The 25,095-nt window shown below is 34.9% G+C and overlaps 1 protein-coding gene across 2 annotated transcripts; it reads right to left on the bottom strand.

Moving 5' to 3' along the window:
• Window positions 1-571: 571 nt before the first annotated feature.
• Window positions 572-13,293, bottom strand: LOC131075795 (bZIP transcription factor 16). 2 transcript variants are annotated; one of them, XM_058012687.2, is made up of 13 exons: window positions 12,470-13,293; window positions 3,982-4,148; window positions 3,790-3,837; window positions 3,593-3,691; window positions 3,414-3,500; window positions 3,084-3,143; window positions 2,800-2,969; window positions 2,522-2,579; window positions 2,344-2,392; window positions 1,916-2,232; window positions 1,740-1,817; window positions 1,460-1,585; window positions 572-1,338 (listed from the first exon to the last, which is right to left on the bottom strand). In XM_058012687.2, the coding sequence occupies exons 2-13, from the start codon at window positions 4,042-4,044 to the stop codon at window positions 1,102-1,104; spliced, it is 1,392 nt and encodes a 463-aa protein (XP_057868670.1). In that variant the 5' UTR covers window positions 4,045-4,148; window positions 12,470-13,293; the 3' UTR covers window positions 572-1,101. The 2 variants fall into 2 exon arrangements, with proteins under 2 accessions (XP_057868670.1, XP_057868671.1); XM_058012688.2 differs by lacking the exon at window positions 12,470-13,293 and adding an exon at window positions 11,333-11,355.
• Between the last annotated feature and the right edge of the window lie 11,802 nt (window positions 13,294-25,095).

The raw sequence follows: 25,095 nt of genomic DNA, 5'->3' as shown, positions 1-25,095 counted from the left end.
ATTTAAAATGCGTAAATGTTTCCTCCAGAAGTTCAATGTCAGAGGCGAGGTAAATTTTAGAATATAATTTGTACAGTTACGACGTATTTATTGGATCAGTATATACCAGAACCCACAGAGTTGCATGGTTTTCTTTCAAGGCTTCCTGATGCATTTCACATTGTAGGAAAAACTTTGTACAAATACCACACACTTGTTGATTGATCAGTAAGTACCAGAACCCATTTGATGCATTGTTTTCAAGGTTCCTGATGCATTTGACATATGCAATCCCCACGTACCTCTAACTGTGCTAAGGCTAAAAGCCGAACCAAAAACACAGAAGCATTGAGAGACATTCTCCACGCTATGGCTTGATGACAGTAGGCATGTGAACTGACGAATTTCTTTCATAGTGAATTCTTTAATATCACTTGCAATGAAAATTGATTATACAGAACATAAACACCATTTTCTGAGATGCCTAGTTTTGTATCAGTTGATGAATAAAAGATCAGCCATTCCTCTACTCTAGAAAACCTCACATTAGGTTTTCCATAACTGCAAAATCATCTTTATATTAACATCCAAATCAAGTCCAACAATGCCACTTATATTCCATCCAATAGCTATAAAAATATAAACCAAGTCCACTATACATATGAGTTGTTAAAGAACAGATTACAGAACATTTTGAAGGATATAGTTTAATCTCCGGACACGCATGATTACACGAACAGGAATAATTAAAAACGCCAGCCATCTTTTGTTCACAATTTTTGATAGCCTGTCATATCTTGTAAGCAAGGAAAATAACTGTATTGGGCCATTGAGGCAAGTTAGATGGCCCCGGAGTAAGAAATTACAGACAGCAGTTCAGCTCTACCAAATAACAATCTGATCATGGCTGTCCCTAAACACGCTTAAAATGTTTTATCGCAGATCACTTCTTTACATAAATGGTCTTTATAACACAAACTAAGGAGCATTCTAAATTAACATGCTTTGGTCATTTCATTGGTGCTTATAAGTTTGGAGAGGAGACCAGAACAAAGAAAACAGTATGGTCTCCTTATCTCCAATCTGCTACCTACATTAAATTAAAAAGCATAACGGTATATGTTAACCTGTATCAGATCGAACATTAGCATCTAATAACGTATGGGCCTTCCCATTTGAGTCACATTTCTCACTCTGCCTTTGTTCGTTTCTTTCACTGGAATTTGAACTCATTCCCCTTGTTATATCATGAAAATGTCCATTGCCTTCGGCTTTTACTGACTGCAAACTTATCTTAGTAGGACCATTCTCCTCGGAAGCATTTGCTGTATCTTCCCCATTCACTTTGTTCACTTGTTCCTGAATGACACAATACTCAATTTCAATAAGCATAAATTGTTGCACTAGAAGTCAAACCTTCAAACCAAATGCCATACAAAGATAACAACTAAAACAGTAACTAAGAAATAAAGGGCAGTACCATCATTGATGCATTTTCTGCAGTTAACTTTTTACATTCCTCTGCCAGGCGGTTTAGCTCAGATCTAAGAGACATGTTCTCCACAGTCAAAGTATCAACTTTTGTTGCCAGTTCTTCACACTCAGCCTGCCCAATACAAGCAAACAACCGTCACGCAACAAAATCTCAATACCAGAGAAGCAAGGCCTTTAAATATGTGCTACTATTATAGAACCATTGCATGTATCAAAGAGAAATGCTTTTAAACCAGAAACGGAGAGTCAAAAATGTGTTGTTCTACCTGTTTTCGCAATCTTGAACGTCTGGCTGACTCCCTGTTAGATTGCTTTCGCCTTTGTCGCTTTAACTCCCGTTCATCCTGTAAATCACCTTACCATCAATATAGAAATCTCTTACAGTAATAGGTTGCATCATATCATTATTCAAAATTCCGGAATAACAATATCACATTCGTACCTGGATCCATAACTCGGGAGGCACACCTTCACGCCCAGATGGCATAAGCTGTGCAGTTGTTGGAACAATAGCTGTTGAAATACTACCCCTAGCTTTTACAGTAGTCATGGCTCCCGCAGCAGAGGCATTCCAATAATCCATGCCAATATTTAAATTAGTAATGGGCCCACTAGCTGCTGGTTTTCCTGTTACAGGACCCAGTGGAACTGCTACAGTTTGACTAATGGGATTACCCAAAGCATGCCCGCCAGAATTCATATATGCTTCTCCAGCTTGAGCATTATATACAGAAACATGGTTATTCTGTGCATTTGCACCTGTCATTGTCCAAATAATATATAAATATTATTATGGAAACCCATTTGGAATACAATGATCTATAAAAGGATCAGAAATAGATACATAATATTAGAAGAATAACACCATACCATCCACAATCATTTGATCAAAACTTCTTTTTCTTGCAACTTGCGACTCCTAAATCACATCCAGAGAGAAAAGTCAGGAAAAGAATTAGAAACCACAGTAAAGCACAACTGTGCGTACTGATGGCCACATTAAACTCAGGAAATATGTCAATGAAGATAATGAAGGAATGAACCACACATTTTGGCCATTGTCTTCCTCACTTCCTTCACTTGAACCATCACTACCGCTCTCCCCACTGTGGTCAACAGATAAACTAAATGTTATAATACCAATCTGGCAATTAATAGTTACTTTCAATTTTTCCTGCTTAGAGATTCAATTGAATTGAAAATTCTTCATGTCATTTCAGTAGATCTTTAAGACATTATGTAGGAGATCATAACATTTCATAAGGTAATATACAGTAGATCACATCATTCAACCTGCTTTCAGATCAAACTACTAAAAATTCCTACCTTTGTGATCCAGCTTCGTTTGCAGATCCAGATGTTGCCTTCCCCCCTTCCCCTCCCTTACCAGTTATCATTCCAAGGCTTCCTAAACTTCCTTTTGATCTCTTCATTGTGTTTTTGTCTTTGCCTTCTGAAGTCTTAGCTTCTCCTTCAGAATTTGGCGGTGCTGCAGCCTGGATTATTTTAAAGCAGATATTAATGTCCATACTTTTTAATAAGCTGAACAGTTAATAGGAGCCTAGGCATCTCATTAAATACTCACTGTCTAGAACAGGTTGTGTAGTTACCGTTGTAACTTCAGCATTGCCGGGCGATGGCAATCCATAGTGACCATATGGAAGTGCACCCTAGTGTGACAACAAAGTTTCAAATGAAATTAGTTGCATCAAATTTGGGACGGTGAAACTAAGAATCTGACAAAAGCATATGCTATAAATAAACAAATGATAAAAAGAGGTAGGTCATCCTAACATGGACCAGTTAAATGCATACGCAAACTCATGATCTTCCAAATAAAGAGTTGAGTTTAACTTCAGTTACTAAATTTCAACATTTATAGGCATAAAGGAAGAAGACTTTGGAAGATGGAGAAGTTAAACGAAAAGAGAAATAATTACCGGAGGCATTGAAGGATGTGCATAGATTCCACCATGTGGATACATGGCAGGATATGGAAGCGGAGTCCCATAAGGTGGCATCAAAGGCTGAAACCACAGAAACCAATTAAAGTAAAACTTAAAACATTAAACCCATAGCTCCCTCAACAGACTGACATCAAATTACTTTCAGTCACTACCTGTCCTCCCCACATGTAAGGATGTGGTGTTGGGCCAGATCCAACTGTTGATGCAAAAAAGGCGGGAGGGGGTGGTGTGGCTCCTTGACCATAGTATGCCTGAAAAACCAGCACAATTCACATGGCACAACTTATTTAGATTCCAAGATCTACTACCCACTCATGGACACCCACTGCAAACAAACATAATTACAAACCTGAAAAGCCGCAGCCCAATCCGGGTATGCAGGTGTAGCTGGTGTCTCCTGCACATGCATTAAGAACATAGATGAAACAACGATATTTTTATCCACTGTCTTTATGGACATGAAGAGGGACAGAAAGAGTCTTAATCCTTTCAAGGTTCTCCAGCTTAAATATTCTTCTTGGAATGGAGCTGTGAGACACACCTGACTTGTGGAAGATGGTTTCGTGGGAGTCTTGGCTGGTGTTCCTTCCTCCCCCGTTCCCATTGGTTATGGAACTAAAACACGATTCAACTTTGAAGCCACAAAGACAAGCAAATGCAAAATATGTTCTCCGATGCTTTCACTGGAAGACCTCCAAATCGTCCTAGCTGGAAATAGTTCACAGTTACATGTCTGTTAAACGTAGTAGAGAAGCAATCAACTAAAAAAAAGCCCAACTACTGACTCAAAAAAAGGAGCATTTGTAAGAGGAAAAAATGTTTTAATTCCATTCGTCAAGCCCACAATAAATTATCTAAGAGGTGAAATCAGTTCCTATGCTTTGATATAATTATATTTTTTTTGTTCTCTCATTTTTTGAATTTAAGCAAGCATTGTTTTCTATAATTAGAGGGCATCAAATAAAATGCAACTATAATTTAAAAAATTCTCAATGGCTGTCCTATAGCAAAAACCCATAGGAGACCCAAAATATACAACAAAAATAAAGCCACAGCTCAATCCAGCAGACTCTTAACGAATATTGGTAAATTCCACTTCGCTACTGCTGAAGTCCTACATTTCAACAATCTGTAAATCTAAACCCTTATTGAGTATATTTTCCACTTGTAAATGATTACTTAACAAAAAAGGCTTCAATTTTACTGAAATTTGTTTTGCCATATGCTGGTTGCACACTGAATGACCATCATGAGCATTCTTAGAAAATGGTCTAGTTTTTTTTTTCGCATATCTGACTCAATCTCCTTAAACATTACTTATTTAGAAGATCAAAATCAGTTTTTTTACAGTTGTTATGCCTTTCTGGTCCTTCTGGTTGCACAATTCACATAAAAAAAAGCCACATCTATTGAAAAAAATTGGATGACATTACGTCAAATTCATCAGCCAATAGCCCATGTTAACCTAGAATTTTGCTCAAGATTTATCCATCCCTCCAATAAGTTCTCACTAGATGCCCATTTTATTGGGTTACATGCCTGTAAATCTCCCTTAAGATACTGTCTACTGTCTTTTGAAAGTTTGGAATCCTAACATGGACCATTCTCTCTAAAGGATATGCCGATTTCTATTCTTGCTACATGCAAGTTTTATGCTTCACGTCTTAATGCTTTAGTCCATAGTAGCCATTTTAGTAACTAAATCGGAATAAATTGACAAAAAGAAAGACCCTTCATTCTAAGGATATGCCATTTTATTTTTGTTGCATGTAAATGTTTTTGTTTTGAAGTTTCTAATGCTTTTCTCCATGGTAGCCATGCTTTCTGATTAAAATAAATAAATTTGGCAACAAAATTTGAAATTAAAAAAAGACAAAAAGGACTTCTCAAATTCTTTCAAGCCAAGCTACCGGTTCAGGTTTGTATTCAGGTACAGGAGTTCCAATAAACAGATAAAGCAAAAAAAATTAGGGTTGGGTTCATTTTGGGTTCATCTATACAAAAACATAAATATATACATATTTGCAGCCTAAAAACAGGGATTAAGTTCAGAACACCACAGGCCATCATATAATGAACAAAACCACCATTGATTAAAATTACTACTCCAACATCAATTTGTCAAATTCAAATGTCATGATATCTAAAACATAAGAAATTATAAAATTCACCCAGGTACTATTCGGGTTTGGCCAGATTCTTTCTGTCTGATTTCAGTCCTGTTAAACAGGGACCCAGCAAGACCCTGCAAGTGGACTGTTTCATTACCCAAAAAGGGTTCAAATTGGGATTTGAACAAAAATCCGGGTATGCTATGCCTGAACAAAAGGAGAAAAACAAAGTGATTTATTTTTTGTCTTGAAATGTTTTTGCTATATGTTATCTTCAACCAGTTTTTCAGGTAATTAGAGTGCAAGCTCAATCAACACCTTAAAAACAAGAGAACAGAGAATGACAATGGTCATCTCAAATTTCATGCAAAACCCCAGTAAACATCTCCAAGAGAACTGACAACAACTAGCTAAGCTAGCTAGTTGAACAAAGAGAACAAGATATGCACTGCAAGTATTCTAACTTCATAAATCAAATATTCCCATTCATCTCAAATTTCATGCAATACCCCAACAATAAACACCTCAAGGTTCACAAGAACTGACAGCAACTAGCAAATCTAGATCCTTGAATAGTATCTTGTACAATCAAACAAACGAGAAACTGTACTGCACATATTATGGGTCAAAGTTGTAACAGGAGCAAACTACAGTTGCTCAAATCAAAAAGATGGAGCAAGCTTAATCAGATAATTTTTTTAAATAATCAAATAAAGAAGCAACAAGCATGTAGAAAGGCAAAGAACAAAATCTGCAAGAAATATGGATTTCATGCCATGGCCCACTAGACATTATCTAAATAAGTTTCCTTAGTAGAAAGAACAAAACCAAGTAAAGAATCTAAATGTTGGAACATCCCAGAACAGAAAGTATAGAACCTTTCTTAGTCAACTGATCTTGCAAGTTTAGAAGTAGGGGATGCAATTCATTTGGGAAGTTGTACCTTTACTAATATTTTGGAATGTTTGGTTGGAAAGGAATAGCAGATTCTTCAATGATTGGATACTCCCAGTGGAAGTTATTTGAGTACAAGTGGGGGCTTCTTTAGGTAAGCTGGGGAGGGTTTTCCGCAATCCAAAGTGGATTATTCATGAAGAACATAAGGATAGGTAGCAAAAATTGGAGCTGACCGGAATGGGATCAAAATGAGAGAAGGAATATAGTAGTTTCAAACAAACAACTGTCTACACTCTACAGTATGGCACCCTCCACAAGCAGGGTTTGTCAAGCTAAATTTTGATAGGACAGCTATAGGCAACCCAGGGAATGCCGGCAATGGTTGTTACTTCACAGATAACAAGGGCCAACATCTTTTAATCCTGACTGTTGATTTGGAGAGTAACACAAACAATGGCATAAAAGGTCTGCCACTAGGCAATGGAATCTCAAGGGCTATTTAGAGAGGATGGAAAGTCTGTGGAAGGTGATTTAAAGCTAATTATTTAAGTGATTAATGAAGGTTCATGGAACTCTGGGTTGCTAAGAAATCTATAAGACAACATAAGACCCTGTTTTGATGAGTTTGCTTCAACTTTATTTTATCAGTAGAAAGAACTTGAAATGCAGTTGCTGACTGTGCAGCTAGTGAGGAGTTAATATTATTTCAAACCACTGGAAGGAAATCAATGATATAGGATTATCATTTCGTCCCAGCTGCTATTTCTCTCCTAGCTAAGGATACAAGGTCCTTCAAAAGAAAGGCATTCCTATTAAGGGGACTCTTATTTCCCTCATGATCATGAATTAGTAAATAATAAAGAGAGTCAAAATCTGAATAAGAAGAAAAGAAAGCAGGTCAAAATGTCGTACATCAAACATTATGTAACCTGGAAGGTGACAGCTGACCCATTAGGTGGGCTCTGATTAAATAGCTTCATCCTCTTTGCTTCTCCACATGCCCACTAATGATTCTCCTAACTTTGGTGTCTTCCCTATTTTGAGTATGATGTTATCTGTCTGTCTTCTGTCAAGTCATTGGAATGTGGTCTGTAGCTTGCTGATACGACATGAAGGTGGTGTTTTGCGGACCCTTGTCACAAAAGCAGGTTAGTGGTATGTTCAAACTCCAGATGGACAATTTCTAGGTCGAATGTAGTGGGTATTGGATCAGTTTCTCGTTTAGGCTGGTCATTTTGACTGGGCAGACTAGCATGGAGTGTTCTGTTTCAGGAACTTGTATTTGCAGTAATAATCTTCTCTTTTTGGAAATCTGACGATGGAAGGAACATAATAGAGTATCCATACATGGTTGAAAAGATGTGTAACACAATTAGGTAAACTCTTTATCAGTTTAATATTAAATAGTGTTTCTAGGATTATAAAATCTGAGAGATAATTCTTTTCATTTCTATTGAATTTGGTGTACCTTTTATAACCAGAATCCATGCTTAGCTGCTAAAATTTTTGCAGATGTTGTATTCCTTGACCAGGTTATACTTCGCAAAAAACGAATTTACATGGGCGATTACTTCACTAGAATCAATGTTGACTGCTCTTGCTACTACTGCCAATATAGGTACAGTAGTTTAATGCCATAACCTTTTCAGAAGCAAGAATCTACATGATTGATTACAATGCTAGAATCTATGTCCATTCTCTTGGTACTACTGCCAATATGGGTACACTGGTTTGATACCATTAACTTATCAATAATGCCATCACACATTTCTGTTTGCACTTGGATTCACTCACATGTAATCGAAAGCCTAAAATTGGTACAAATGTTACCAAATCATTCACAATTCCCATTATTCCTTACACTTTCATTTACTCACCTTAATAAATTGTACAAGCAAACTCTAAAGTCTAGACTATATATATTCATGATTTAAATTCTAAAAATCAAATGGGCGGGATTTCAAAATATTTCTATAAATCATAATTCATGTTTCCAAACTTTCAGAAGTACAAGTTATGACAAACATAATTGTAAAGGAATTTCAAAAAAAAAATCGCCAGTCATATGCGCAATCTAAAATACAGACCAAACATTTTGGGAATCAGAATGCCAATGACAGAAATTTCCAAAAATGGAACATACACTAACTGAATATGATTGAAGTTAAAATAAGATGCCCAAACTGTTTTTTGTCCTCCCCACACCAATTCTTCCAATATGTGCACGCCCTCTTCAATTCACACTCCCATAAAAAATTAGCATTACACTTTTCATGTGTACAAATGCAAGTTTGCACTCTAAAGCATAAATATCATATTTTTTTTGTAAGCATAAAAAGTAATATCCTCTTTTGGTGATTGGAAAATTAGGTCTTTCCCTCCCCTTTCTTACATTTGTTATGTTTACTATAATTTTTGAAAATGGGTTGAAATTCCCATGTGTGTGCCAAAACACCAAAGGAATAATCATTTATTTAGAAAAATTACCCTCGTTTCCAACACTTGTTTAGGCAACATTACAGTTTTGGAAAAAACTCAAAAATGTTTCCAAGAAAACGCCTCTGTAGCCATCAGGACTCTGACCTAGAAATAAACTTATGATTATAGTGACCCAGATACAATAATTGGTGTGTTCTCCCCAGAATTCTGGCACAAACCACTGGCTAGGAACAGAAAAACCATCTGAAATAGAACTCATTTCAAGCTCACCATACGGCGCATAAACATTTGTTCCACTGCAATTAGTACGTCATTTCTCCCAAAGGATTCAATAAAGTTTCCTAATCAAGCAGCAATATAACATTACATTTAAGACATGCTATCCCAAAAAGCAAATAAAATGATCCCTCAAATCCTGGGGTACATGCACCCTGCGCCACCATTTTCTATCATTATCTTTGACTACATTTTCAAATAACACAACTTTCACCTAGAATTCACAGCAAAGACAAATAAAACTGATTACCTTTCATGTCACTGTCAATCTAGTGTCATCATTCTTGTTTAACCACTCTAAATTCTAAAAGATACATTACAGCTAAGGGCTGTATTCATCACACGGTGTTCTGTAGCTTAGATGTATCTAGCTTCTCATACTAAGGTATTAAACGAGGAGCTGGATCACACCACCTAGTACAGTAATCAAACCAAAAATAGAAAAAAGAGAGAATTGAAGGCCCCATCAACCTGAAAACTAACCACAGATAGCCTTTGATGGCAGTATTAAGTCCAATGTGGTAGTTTGAGGCACGCATGATACAGCTGAATTACATTACCTGTACCCTTAGATAACAAATTCAAAGGAATGTTTAATATCCATTGTCCAATTTACTTGCAATATCTTAAAATACAACAGATGACTTCAGAAAACTCAAATAATATAAGACACGCAAACCCTAGAGAATGGGAAGCACTCTCATGAAAAGAAAAAGAAAAAATCATACTACTGTCTGAAACTCGACCTGGTTCAAACATATGTTTTGCCACAACTGCACCATTCTCAAGTCAACCTTTCTATGTAGCATATTCATTGCAGCAACTAGATCCAGTAACTCAGCTTCTGTAGGTAAACGAATCATCTAAGGCAGACAACAATCACTATTGCATGCAACAGATTCATTGTTGGTTATACTTAAATAGATCCTCAGTAAATTTTCTTAGAGTACATGAAAATTATACTATCCCCAACACATAAAACTGCATAATAACTGCAGTTCATGACATAGTACAACGATTAAACAAAGGTAATTTTGTTGTAGCTACCAAGATTCAAACCCCCACTGGCCCATTGTGATCACGAGCATTGTGTCCTCACTGATCCCATTGTGCTCATAGGTTTGAACCTTCACATTGATTCTTTTGGTGTTCAAGCCAAGTGACTTCATGCTCCAAACCCTTGCTGGGCCAATGTGCTTGCAGGCTGTGCCTCTGCTGGGCTACTGTGCTCACAGGTTTGAACTACTCGCATTAATCCAGTGCATTCATGCCAGGGCTGAATTCCCCTATTTCTTGGGCTGGGCTAGAAATTCCAGTGTTACCAATCAAAAGAAAAACCACATAATAACTACTTTGGCTAATCTGACATATCATGGATCACACTTCTTTTGCAGTGAACTAATCTGGAGCACAGAACCAATCAATTTACGGTAAAGATAGGCTCTATATTTAGCTAAAGAGCATTGCAGCCAACCCACTAACCCATGATTATATTTCAAAACAAATATAAGGGAAGAGATCCTTAGTCACGCAGTCCTTTTGCAAAGCAAGTTAGAAACATAAACGCTTAATGATTACAGAGATATTGTATGATAAAGCCTCATAACTTTCAATTTTCCATGCATTCCTCTAATTAAATTGCAAAAACTAAGGGCAGTCCAAACAGATAGCTATTGACTATTAAAACTGTAAAATATACAATCAGACATAAGTAAAATATTAGCAACGCAGCTGAAATGCACCCATTAAAATTGCTATTGCAGAAAGGTTTCTAGTACTTTTGTATATTTTTCTTTCTCATGGTTGATAACTAATTGCTTAATACACCGGTAACCAAATACAACCAAGAAAGTCGTGGAAAACAAAAGTTATCATGCAAAAATCTACCTCAACAACCCAGTGAAACAAAACATAAACAGAAGCTGTGACTGAGCAATAGAATCTATGATATATGACAAAAGCACAAATAATTCCAAAAGACTCTATATGAATCTAAATAGACAGCAATTAAACTAGACAACATTAAGAAACTTTACAATAAAATAGTGTTTAAGCACAATGCATTTGACATCTCACAGATCCATACAGGCAGGTCAGATTATTTACAATCCTTGCCATGATCTCAACTTCTAAGCTTGACTACATGCAGATCAGAGATAAAGAATTTACACAAACTTTCAGAACTTTGCATGTTGTTTCATAATGGTTCTTGCCTTCACCCTATAACCTACAAGCACTTCCAGCCAAAGAAATAATGGTGAAGAATTGAGCCCTAATTTATGGCCTCGAAAAACATTTGAGATTTCATAATAATACTAATCTATAACCTTCTTTTTCAGCTAAAAATGTTGTTAATTTTGATGAAATTTGAGTACATACATCTACCCAGCTATAACTTTGATTCCATATTATCTGAGATTCTGACCCTTTTTAGAATGCAAACGCCTTGTCACCTTTCCCGGTCACTGAATACAAACCAAAATAGACCCTGAACCAATCAGCAAGACATTCAACTAAAACAAGGTCTTGTTACCAGTTGTAATGGGGTTTCATGTAACTATTCTCCACGGAACGACCTAAGAGACTATTTTAAGACTGGTCAAAGACATCCTAAATGAGACTATTTTTAAAGCAAAAACAAGGGAGTTGCAGTTTAAAGAATTTTCTTTGCGCTGAGCTGTAGCCTACAATAAACCAAAACCCACTAAAAGGGTAGATGATATCTGAAAAGAGAAACAAAAGGAGTATATATATAGCGGTCAAACACAAGGGATCCAAAAAACATGTTCAAGTCAAGAGTTTTTTACGTTGTGTAACATTAACAATTGTAACTAGATTTTCATGCTCATATTCTCAACAGCATGACCTAGAGGATTCCCTACTAATCGAAGAGTTCCTAAAGGAGACTCCTTCAAAACATGGGCAAGAGGATGGTAAGGGTCAGATTGGCGCTGATCTGTAACCTGTCACAAGTTAACCCTACTAACGACCAGTTGCTAGTAGAAACAGGAATGAGAAGAGAACATGGATTTCAATATAAGCAAAGTGAACAGGTGTTCAAAACACTGTTTCTAAAGGAGAACTGAAAAGGAAACGACACCAAAAGTTTAAACTTTTGACCCAAAGAAAATTATGTGTTCTCTCTTTTTCTTCGAAAATATGTAAAAGCAGACTAAATTTCGGAGCTCCTAGCTCGCAAAAGAGAGTGACCCAGTTACAAAAATGTAAACACAACATGTTTTTTTGACTACCAAGAACTTAAAAATCTGCCATGAAAAACAAAACCTGCAATTTGCTACCACTTACCTCAACGAAAGTAGGCCTAAAAGCCCTCTCCACTTGCAGTCCTCCCGAAGTTAGTCTGGCCCTCAAGTGTCAAAACCGGACGATATGGACACAGAGATATACGTATAAAAGGGTATTTCCCTGCGGTGCTGACACAGTGGGAGACCTAAGTTCCAAGATCTATGCAAAGTGTTTGTGGGTTTCAGACAGAAGAATTCAAAATGGGTTGCCCTGGAACTGACAATTTAGCAGAGTCCCAGAGTCCCTGAAGACAATCAAACTAGTCTGCAACTAAAGGCAAAGGCGGAAGTAGGAGTTAAGAGGACATACAGTACTGACTACTAAATGAATGATGTTATGGGTCAGGGGACAAATTGAAATATGAACAAAATGGGTACTCGAATGGGGCAATGGGGGGAGGAAATGACTGCCAAGACTCAGAAAAAGTGCTTCAAACGAAAATAAAAGCTGTTTACGTAAGTTATCACCACTAAAAGACCTATCAAGCAAACTTGTTAAATGGGATTGGAGGCCAAAACTCAATGAGACGGGCTGGTAATCCGTTGTAGAAATTGGTGATTTGGTTGACGAAAACAGACCCCCGGTAAGACGAGATGTTTCAAATATCCCCAACAGCTTTTTGCAGAGAAATTTCCACAGATCACCCAACACGCCGAGTCACCCACAAAAACTTACATCAACGGATACCCATTTGCACGCTCTGTCGACCCAATTTCATGGTTTTGTCGATCTCCTCTGAAATCCGAGAAAGCAAAAGACTAAAATCACTCCTTACCCTCAAAAAAGAGAACATCCACGCATGCTCTGCTCTTTCTCCTACAATGCCCACATATGCAAACACTTCGTCTACGTGTCCCGTATATACGTCCGCCCTACGCTTACCTGTACAGACCGTATGTATACTGTGGGCCTGCCACGTGTAGGTCCGAGATCGATGGATGGGCTCGGGGGTTAGGGTTTTGTGGGGACACGTGTCGGTCCCAGAGAAAGTGGGGAATCGGACAGCTGACATTGACTGGGCCACGCGGACTGCCGCCGCGTGGATTGTGGGCCCCACCGCTGACAGCGCCTGCGTGGCCAGCGACGAATTGGAGTCCTGGAAACGTGCTGCCTTGCTTATTTTAAGTTTCATCCTAATTAATTACTTTGGAACTGGGTTTCAAATCCGCTCAAGTGGAGATGATGGGCTAACAAAGCCAAAACTAAAGAAAAAATAAAGGGGATTATCAATGATCATATTTTATTTTATTTTTTATTTTTTATTTTTTATTTTTGTTTTACTAATCCATTTTAGGCTTTGCATTCTTCATATGACAGCATGCAAAGCTCTTTAATTATCTTAAGAAAACCTTGGTTGTGTCAAGTGTTTAAAGGTTGATGTGTTAGCGTAATCATATTGTTTTGAGTTGTTTGTGTTTTTTGTTTTTTTTTTATTTTGACCATTGATAATTTTAGTGTTGTTAAAAACTAAATTGGATCTATCATGTATAGATTATCAAGATTGTTTTGTTTTATAAAGTATGTGTTTAATGTTAGATTAATAATTAATATTTTATTGTTTTTCAAAAGTTTATGTGTTAAGGTTGTTTTTTTGTTTCGTTCTTTTATGTTCTTGTAGTTAGTATTGTGGGCATTTTTTAAAACATGTCTATATATATAATTGGGTTCTTTTGCGTTCTTGTAGTTTGCATTGTGGGCTTTTTAAAGCATGTCTATATATATAACTAGGATATCTCTTTTCTTGATAATATTAAGGTTTTTAATTCATATTTTGTTGATGATAGCATTATCTTCATTCAAATATATTTAAAGAGTTGAATAATATTCTAGATATCTTAGATTTTTTGTGTGCAATCTTAAGCTCTCACTTAGTAATGCATTACATTGAATTATTGATTACTCAAACCAACCCCACCCACCATGGATTCCTAAGGAATGGAAAGAGATTAAACACTAGTTGTATGCCTCTTTTAATGCTAGTTGTCATTTATTGTAAACTACACATAACAAATTGTGATCCCCCATCGCTCCACCCTTTTAATTTAAGATATGATGCGAAACATGGTGTCATGGCTTATCTAAAGATTCATATGGGCCAAATGGGGTAACAAGAAGAGTTGCCTACCATCCTTTAGGCACATTTTGTTGTTTAGAGAGATAAAGAGGGCTTGAATATTATTGATCCTTATACTCAAGGGAGTCTATATAATAGTTAGTTGAATTGTGAAGGCTCTTGATGGTGATCTTCTTTGGAAACACTTGGTATGCTTTTGCATCCAATATGATACTATGGGTAGCCATGGGACATATCACATTGGAATGACGAGATCCTTCTAGCTCCATTTTTCAAGACCAATGGTTTAGACCCCTTCAATGGCATTTGGAAGGCTTGATAGTTGATTTTAACAAGTTGTCTTGGTTTGATAAATCTCTTAGTATTGACCTCGACCTTGCGACCTTCTATATTTGGTGGAATCAATTGATCTAGCTAAATGAGAAATGACCGAGTGTCATTTCCAAACTCAAAGGTAAAATCCTATTCAAAAAAGGCATCTAAATATTTTCAGATTTGTGCGATGTAACAAGCTTCAATTGGAAATCATTATACTAGCTTAAACTTTGTTTCAACCTCATGTGCAAAGATAAACTACTCATGCTCAAACTCCAAAAGCTCATCCTTCCTAGCCTCTCAATCTTGTTCTTCACTTGTTGTCATTCCAATTTCCTTAAAGCCATGGATGACCTAATGGATGCAAAACTCATGTCCCTACCTCTTGCATATCATTTGAACATCATATAGAAGTGTAATTTTAGTCAAACCAAGTGGAACAAGCTCACACTTCAATTTTTCTATCAACAATGGACTCACAATCCCAAATCATAGTGTGGAAGCTTCTCCATGCCCAATATCCTATTGGTAACCACCCCAAGTTCAATTATTTGCCTCTCTCCGACCCCTTTTATGCCAAGGTTGAGTCCATCATGCATTGCTTATGGTTTTTCCTACATGCTCATATACTTTGGTCTCTCCTTGTGACCTCATTACTAGACATTTTCAATCATTAATACATATCACCATGTGTTATTATCAAACAAGTCAATTTTTTGTTGCTTGTTTGCCTTCTCCCAATCTATTATTTCTTTATGGGTTGAAACTTAAAGTTTGTGAGTTTTGTCTTTACAAATAAATGACCTAGCCATGATAATTAAAGAGCAACACAAGGTCAACAATGATCTCACAAAGTAATCCAATAGCTTGCAATATTAGCTACAAGAAATTGAAGCAAATCATGATGTCTTAAACTCTGACCAAATACCCAAGGCTTCCAAAAATTGATGATTTCTATAGTGTCCAAAGCATGTATGCCATGTTGGCAAGTGTTATTGTATTCTATAATTTGTTATTTACTATTTTTCATGTTGTTATTACCTATCCACTTACAATCAAGAAGATCTCTATCATTCATTGTTTCATGATTAAGTAGTAGGGAACTAATAATGAGTATTTTATCAATTATATTTTAAAATATTAATTTAAAATTATTTTGGTGCTAATATTTAGTTATTGGGTTATTTTGATATTATGTCTTTATACTTAAACATCATACATTTGGGTACTCTTTTGTACTATCATTGTTTAAAGGTGTTTATAGATTCATGGGCTTTTTTACTTCTAATTATTATCAATATAAGTGTTCCAAGATTTATATAATTAAATTCAAATATGCACATCTCATAGTTGATAGTTTTAGTTTAGCATAATATTCAATCATTCACTCACTACAAGAATGTCCAAATTAAGATCCAATTATATGAAGGTCACTAACACTTTGTCTTTTAATATGCAAGTAGCCTTGTGCATTCTTTTAAGTAACTAAAAAGAATACATGGTATGTTTTTAATCCAAATCAAACACCATAGATTTGCATACTTTTTTATATTAACATTATTTAAAGGTGTTTACATATTCATGGGCTTATGTCTTTATACTTAAACACCATAAATTTACAACCTCTTTTGTACTAACATTGTTTAAAGATGTTTATGTATCCATGGACCTTTTTGCCTTCTAATTATTATCATTGTAAGTGCTCCAAAAATTATAAATTTATTTTAAATATGACACATCTCATAGTTGATAGTTTTGTTTTAATATATTATTCTATCATTACTCATTACAAGAATGTCTAAACTAAGATGCAATTGTACGAAGGTTATTAACATTTTTGTTTTTTAATATGCAAGTAGCCTTGTGCATTCTTTTAGGTAATTTATAAGCATGCGTGGCATATTTTATATCTAGATCAAATATATATAGACAATCAAAATGATTGGTTGAAGAAGTAGATAAGGGATTTCTTCAAAGTGAAACAATTGAAATAGCAAAAATGTTATAATAATTTTAATGAAAAATAATACAAAATTATATGAAATAAAGGAATACATCATATTCTCTATAGTAATTTATAACCGTGTCTACAACATATATAAATTAAAATAGCATAGTCTTTCTTAGTAAAACTATACAAATTACATTAGGATAACCTTTTTCCATAAGATCATTTACATATCAAAATAATATGCATGTATTTTATAAATCACATTTAGAATTTTCTACTTTGATAATCTTCCTCGAGGTCAACATTTTTTTAATTTAATCTAAGATTATAGCATTTTTCTTAAACTATATTGATTAATATATAAAAAAAAAGACTTATATAATAAAAAGTCAACATTTAAATCTATTAATAGATTAGTTATTAATAATTTTCACGCATAAAAGAGGTATTCAAGTTTTCTTGACAAAAAGGCCCTTCCCCAACCTTCACCCACAAAAGTGTAAGATGGGTCAATTCCCTCTACAAGTAAAAAGGGGTGTTAAGTGGGTTAAAAAAAACCATCAATATCATATATATATGTATAATGCTTAATGATATATCCAATAACATATTCTAATTCGATTGAGACATTCATTGTCAATTAGTCTTAACTTCAAAGTTAAGAGCACACAATGAATGGTATGTTGGAAAATAAAATTAAGGCATATTTTGACTTGGTTGAACAATGAAGTCATGTATACATTAAAACAAAGGTTATGCAAGTTTCAGTTGAGAGAGGACTCGAGGAATATACAAATTAAACGAAAAAAATAATTTTACATAAGATGCTCGCATAAGAGAACCTCATACATTAAATTGTTGCCTCGATCGAATGTTGTCTTTCAAGCTATTTTACTTTTTGCCTTTTTATACTAAACATTCATCAATGAATCTGTTTATATGCAAGAGGGTAATAGTAATTCATGAAAATGTTCACTTATTTTATATGTTATTACGAGAAATCAAAATATTAAAAAAGGCTAGTAAAAATTTATCAATAAATGAATATTAATAAAAGACGGTTCTTAAATATGTGAATAAATAAATTCACTTTTCCAAAAAACCATTTTAATTTTTTGATATCACCTTACCACGAAATCGTCATAAAACAAAATTTGTACCTCCTTTTAACAATCATTCTAGAAACACAAAAACATGCAAGGAAAAGAAACCCTAACTCAAAACAAAATCATGAGGTCTCCATTGATAGACCTTGGAGGGTGCAAAACAAAACCAGTCCAGTGTTGTCAATATTGGAAAAACTTGGGCATTATAAGGAGCTTTCTATAGACAACTTTAGACAAGTTGTAATCCTAAATTCCCACCTGTCACAATAATTTTATTGTTTTTTCCTTCCTAGCCTCTTTTTTTGGTTTGGCACAACTCTCATACATCGTCATAGTGTGACGTAGGATGAGCTAGGTATGCATGTTCCACACATATTTTTATGAATATTTGTGGGCCATATGACTTAATGACTCACACCCTTTTCTAAAGGTTTGTGGGCATTAGGTAGGTAGAGAATGCCAATTTTGAAATCTTAGGAGCTTTTGAAATGTTTTAAGGATATGACATGATGTATTTGTATTTCTGCCCCTTCAAAGTGCATGCAAAGTGATTTTTTGGGGGTTTGTTTTTATTTTGTTGAGTAGAGTTGTAGTAGTTATATATACACGTGCGTTGTAGTTGGAGTTTTTCTTTCCTTCTTTTGGGTAATATTAATAATGAAAAGAATGTGTAAAGTGAATAGAGTTTAGGGTTTGGGAATAAGAGATTGTAATTATAAAGTTATGGGCTATTTAAAAGATTTTTTCTATAAAAATAATTAGGAATGGATAAAGTTTAAATGTCCGTGTTGTTAGGATATGTTTTATATGATTGGTTATAGTTTAGTTTAATATATATTTGTTGAATTTTAGAATGTGAATTTTTTAGTTTTGTTAATTTTTAATTGCTAATAGTTTGGGAATGGATAAAGTTTAAATATTCCATATTAAATGTCTCATTGGGATTTGAACTTGGGTCTCCACATTGAAAACTCACTATTTCGACCAATTAAGCTCAATCCCTTGGATTTCATAGTTGTTATTGAATATTATAATAGTGGAATTTATATACTTATGTTCTTTTCTCGTATGTTTTGGACCCATTTTAATTAGTCCTTTTATGTAATAACAAGCCTGCGATTGACACATTTTTATGTGATTTCAATTGGTGATGTTATCTTCTCCCAAATTCAACCGTCGCTCATCTTTAGAATTTGATCTTGCGCCTTATATCTCATATTTGTCAGTGCCTTGGATTAAATTTGCAAGTGTGAAATTGACTAGTTGTTTCCTTGACCACAAATATGAACCTCTGATATTTAAATTCAAAATTGGATATTGTTAATTCCTTCCTAGCCATTATGAGTTAAACTAGCACATATTTGTGTTAGTTTGTGTGTTAGGTTGTATTTAAAGACTTCAATCAGTCATCTAAATCACCTAAGTGATTGGAGAATTACTATAGAGCATTGTCATAAACCATTCATGTAGCAATAGTATCATAGCACACATCATCATAAGCATCTTTGCATGCTTATCCATTGTCTTCAATATTGGTTCATAGCTATCAAATTGATCCTCCTAGGGATTAGATTGAGGAAAACATTAGTGTGGAAATATATTAATACAAACATAAGAATATCCATATAATTTCATAGAATCAAACATAGCAATAAAAAGAATAGATAAAAACACAAGATTTACCCTAGGAAACCCTTTCAAGAAAAACCAAATGATGAATAGCCCCACTCGTATTATACTCACAATAATTAAAGGATCACAATAAAGGAGAGAAAACAACTATATTGTCAAATAGACTTCAACTCTAACCCTTATCAAAGAAATTATGGCAATGCGTAATTATCTTATTAATCATCTCATATCTCATCCAACAAACTCTATTTATAAAAATTGACCAATGAGAAAATTTGATAGGAAAACCTACTAAAAAAAGCTAGCATGGCATTTCCCAATGTAGGCACTTGAATTTAACTCTACACCCAAGAGTGACTACAAACTCCAATAAAAAATCTATATGACCATTAATTTATTTTTTATCCTTAAGATAACTTGTTTTTATGTGATACACTTACCCAAATATATTAAATACATTTTTCTAATATTACACATAACTATCTAGAAAAATATTGTACCACCCAACATATAATGTCCTCATAGTTGCTCTCTAGCATAATAATTTCTATGTGGTTTTTGACTTCATCAAAGAATCAACAATATTCTCCAAAGTGTCCAACTTCTTAATCATTATCTTCTCGTTCTACACCATGTCACCAACAAATTGATATTACACACCAATATTTCTAATGCATAAAAAACAATATTATTAGCCAAATTGGTAGCACTCTGACTATCATAGTTAGTCCTCACTAGCTCTTATCTTTTGTCAATATTTGAATACAATATTTGAAGCCACACTACCTCTTGACAAGCATGAGTAGCTACTATGTACTCAAATTTTATATCTAAAATGCAACATATTGTCTCTTGCTCCTCCAACTCATTGCAACTTTAACCATATTAACACACATAAACACTAATAAACCTTTCTACTATAAATATCACCTATCCAATCTACATTAACAAAGCCTCAAAAATTGAATGTCATATTCAAACCAAGTCCCCGTGGTAGTAAATAGAATATTTGACATAACATGAAGATATCTAGAAACTTGTTTACTCATAGTGAAATGATCATTGCCTAGGCTAGACATATCCCTACTCAGGACTTCCATTACGTTAATAGTGACTAGTCTAATGTAAACCCTTATTTTAGAAACAAATTATGCAAGAACAATTTTATATATTTGTCTGTTTACTTATGTGTTACAGTGATATCATACAAACCCGCCTTTTGATAATTGATCGAAGAAAATATAAGTAGATTTCCCCTTCATCGTAGTTTTTCAAGTCTATGCTATAGTGTCCTCTACTTATTCATCCGACTTCAATATCCCCAACAAGTCCAAAAAATTATCTGTTGGAGTTGTAGAGGTAATTTTCTTAGGTTTTGTGAGTTGTCAAAATTTTAGGTAATCTATACTATCATACTCTTCCTACTATTCTCATCTATCCATTCATGCCCTTGTTGAAAATTATCTAAATGTTGGTTTTGTTGGCCTTTCAAGTTGTCAAAGACATCTTTTCTTTCATCCTAATTCTAAAGCATTTGGTTTTTCCTTAAAAAAAACCTTGCATCTATTGGTTCTCAGACATGGTTATCAATTGGTACCCACCACCTTGCATATTTTACCCCTAACCCTTAGTCCTTTCCTTTAAATTCATTTCATTTATTTTTCATTAAGTCCTTATAATTTCCTATCTCCAAATACCATCTCCCTCCAAACCTCACTTCTCTAGTTCCCTGATGTAGATGTCATTTTTCTATCAATATGTGATTATTTGTAACTATTGATGTCATCACAATAGCACGTCGACATCATATTTTCATGCTCTAAAATTGCCAAGTATTTCAATGCCAAAGTTTTGGGCATCCCTTAACCATAATATTTTTTCCTTCTCTTGATCCACCACGTGTTGAAGAGTTACCTAACTTCCAAACTCTTAGACTTGACCTTGTATTCATTTTTTTCCCCTCTAACTCTAATTCATCTAAATTGATGTCACACCGACATCATATTTTCATCATAGTTGTAAATTAATATATACTTGATAGCATCACTTCTTCAACCCCAAAACACTTTTGTCCTTAAAACCAAAAAGTTTTCCCATCCAATTTTCCCAATACCCCCTTTAGTATTTCTCCAAACTTTGACTCCCATTTCTTTATTTTTTTTAATGTCTTTCAAAGTCATACTTTTAGCCAACCCTTCATTCAATACGCATTTCCTTTGACCCAAAAACCCACATCTTCACCATGTTAACAACAAGTAAAGATACGATCATACTGAAGCTCACCGGATCAAACACCAAACTCTATCAACCACTGCACAAAAATACTGAACTATAAACCAAATCAAATAATATGATCAAGTAATCTTCTAGATCATGGAAACCAATAAGGGATGAAGTATTCCAACATCCTATAGTGTCATAAAATTGTGACCCTAGAAATTTTTGACTCCATTAGGGTCCTCATGCATGCAAGTTCAAATCCTCTAGCCTGATCGGAGACTGGAGATTTCTCAACCTTCAGAAACAACCTCTTCCTTGGCCTCTACATCACCCCATCCACACTTTGCCCTAGAGAAAGGGGTAGGACAGGGGCATGGCACCACTAACTCCCCTTGGGCAAGGTTTGGTGCCCTTTTCCTCCCAGGACAGGGGCGTGGCGCCCCTGTCCCTGCCCTATTTTGGGGCAGGACCCTTCCTAGGGCTGCATTGTTGGTTGTGCATCAGGAAGGAAACACCCCCGATGTCGGCCCGTGATGAAAATCAGATCCACTAGCATGTATTTAAGGGGCATTCGCCCTCTCATTTTCATAAGTTCAATAAGTTGGATAGGCCAAAGTTAGATAGATTCAGGTTGCATAAGCGATCAAGCATTCTTTTCCAGCATTGAGCATTTTCAAGTCTCCCTTCAAGGCTAAGTGTTGCACTCAAATCAAGGATTCAACCATTGAAGAGGAGATTGATTCCAACATTAAATTCCACACAATCATTTCTATCAACATTGCTATCGCAACCTTCCTTGAGGTGATTTACATTTCAGTCTTTCATTTACATCTACTTGCAAGTACTTTCTTTCATTACTTGGTTAATTCCAAAACTGGGGTTTGACCTAAAGGCAAACGCCCAATCCCAACTCATTTTCCTCTCTTTTCTGTGTGTAGGTTGTAGGTGTGCAGTTGTACTTTCAGATTCGGGCTCCATTTGCAAAGGCGAAAAAACCCTTTTCTTTTCACGGATTTTTCGGAGGATCGTGTACATTCCCGCCATGGTCCGAGCAACTTTTCCTCAAATTCGCAGGGCAACTTTGTCTCGACATTTTACTATTAGATCCAGGTGCACAACTTCATCCCATATTCCGATCTCAAGTTATAATCAATTCTTTGTCACTTTTGCACTACATAATTCAATCAATTTCCTTTCCATTTCAAACAAGGAAGAGGGGATCAACTTATCATTCCCAATTCATTCAGAATTCAATCTACCATCTTCGTGTGGAGAGATTGAATCTAGTAAATTATCATTTCCTCTTCCTAATGTAACATGGTAAAAAGTGTTTGAATGGTAATCAATAGGAAACTCGCATCTCTCTCTGAGGGAAAGGGTAGTTTCCTTCTTGATATACCATTCACCATTTTTCCACCATTACATTTTGGTGAACCCAACATCTTGCATGCTTTCCTTTGAACAAAATTGCATATTTTTCATTTACAAGTTTCAACTTTTTGCAAACTTAGTGGTTAAATTATTCAAAACCCTAGTTTTTAAATTGAAAATTGAACTTGTGATTTGTAAAAAATGCTTGTGGTTATCTTAGATCTGAAATTTGTTTTGATTGTCAAATTCAATTTCCTCATTGTCTTGTTCAATTTGCAATTAAAAATTTCAAAATTAAGAGGTTACTTGTTAAACCCTAATTTTTTTAAAATCATATTGAACTTGTGCAAAAATTGGATTTCCATTTAATTTTTAGATTTTTGTTTGTTCTCAGATTTGTCTTCTATCTTGCAATTCAAAATTTCAATTTCCCTCGTTTTTCCAAAAATTCAAATTTCAAATTAAGTGGTTAGGTCATCAAACCCTAATTTTTAAAATTAATTGGATTTTGTGTGAATTTCAAATCAATTTCATTTACATTTATATTTCTGAATTTTTTCCAAGGTGTCCATATCCATTAGGTTTGACCCTTTTCAAAATTGCAATTCAATTCCTCTTCTTCTTCAAAACCCTAATAGGGTCCTATTTTCACATTTGTGCCTTCATTTCACCCATCTAGAGATTGTAAAACTCGCCAATTTTGGGGGGTTAGCTTTAAAATCATCGTAATATCCATCCCTAAAAATTTTGAAAAAAGTTGGTCAGACCATGTGCGTTCTCGCCACGATCCTCAGCTTTTTTCCCTAAATTTTGGGAGACTGTTATGACTCTATTTAATAGCCTAAATCCAAAAGATTGGTTGATTTTATCGATTTTTGATCCCTCTAGAATTGGAAACAACTTTAAAATTCAACATTTCAAATTTCAAGAAAAATTTTAAAATCAAGAGGTTAATTATAGTCTGCCCTAATTTTAAAAATTCAGATTTTAAAATTAAGTGGTATTTCCTTGGCCCTAATTTTAAAATTCCAATTTCCTTTCATTTTTGGAAATTGTGTCATCCTCTTCCCCCAAACGATTTTAAATTGTGTAATCATTATTTTCTTAAATTTTGCATTAACCAATTTTGTAAGCTTTGTTTCACAATTCAAAATTCAAATTTTCCCTCTAGTGCATGAGTTTTACCACTATTAGTCCTACCTATCCTATCCCCGTTAGACAAAACATTAGAATTAAGGCTTCCCAAGTTTTAATTACCGAGGAGATGAAGCCTAATTTGGGTGACTTCTTTAATGAGGACCATGCTAATTCTTCCCATCCTTATCATGTGCCTATTCACCCCATTGATGGATCCCATGATGAAGAAGAAGCTTTAACTATGGTTTCTTTAGATCAACTTTTCACATTGGACAATCAATTTGATAGCTTTCAATAATGGATGTCCCAAGAATACCCTAATAGTGAAGCTCTTCCATTAATTGAAGGTCTTAAACACATGCTTCAAAATGATAAGAATGGAATTGATATATTGCATGGCATTGCACATATTGTTGATTCTAATGTCATGCCTATCAAGAGTTGCGTTGAAACCCTAGGTTATTCACAACCTTCAACACAAGTTAATTCTTCAATTCCTTTGACTAATCCTATGACTAGTATTCCTACTTTCACATCCAACATCATGGCTACTTCAACTTAAAATGCCATCCCTACAGCAATTGGTCATGGGGGAAATCCCTCTTCTTCATTTAACCCTCCATCTTTACCCATGTCTTCCATGAGTGTTCCTATTATTCCTCAACCAATCAGTGTGACATAAGGGGGCAATTCCTTCAACAACCTTATTCCTCCTTTAAGTGTCCCTTTTCCTACCCAATCATCACCCATGCCTACTTATCATAATGTCCCACCACATTATTCTCAATACATTCCTTCTTTCAATAACATCACACCACCT

This window comes from Cryptomeria japonica, chromosome 3 (genome assembly GCF_030272615.1).
Source record: "Cryptomeria japonica chromosome 3, Sugi_1.0, whole genome shotgun sequence".
Classification (NCBI taxonomy): domain Eukaryota; kingdom Viridiplantae; phylum Streptophyta; class Pinopsida; order Cupressales; family Cupressaceae; genus Cryptomeria; species Cryptomeria japonica.
This window is presented reverse-complemented; position numbering and strand designations above follow the sequence as displayed.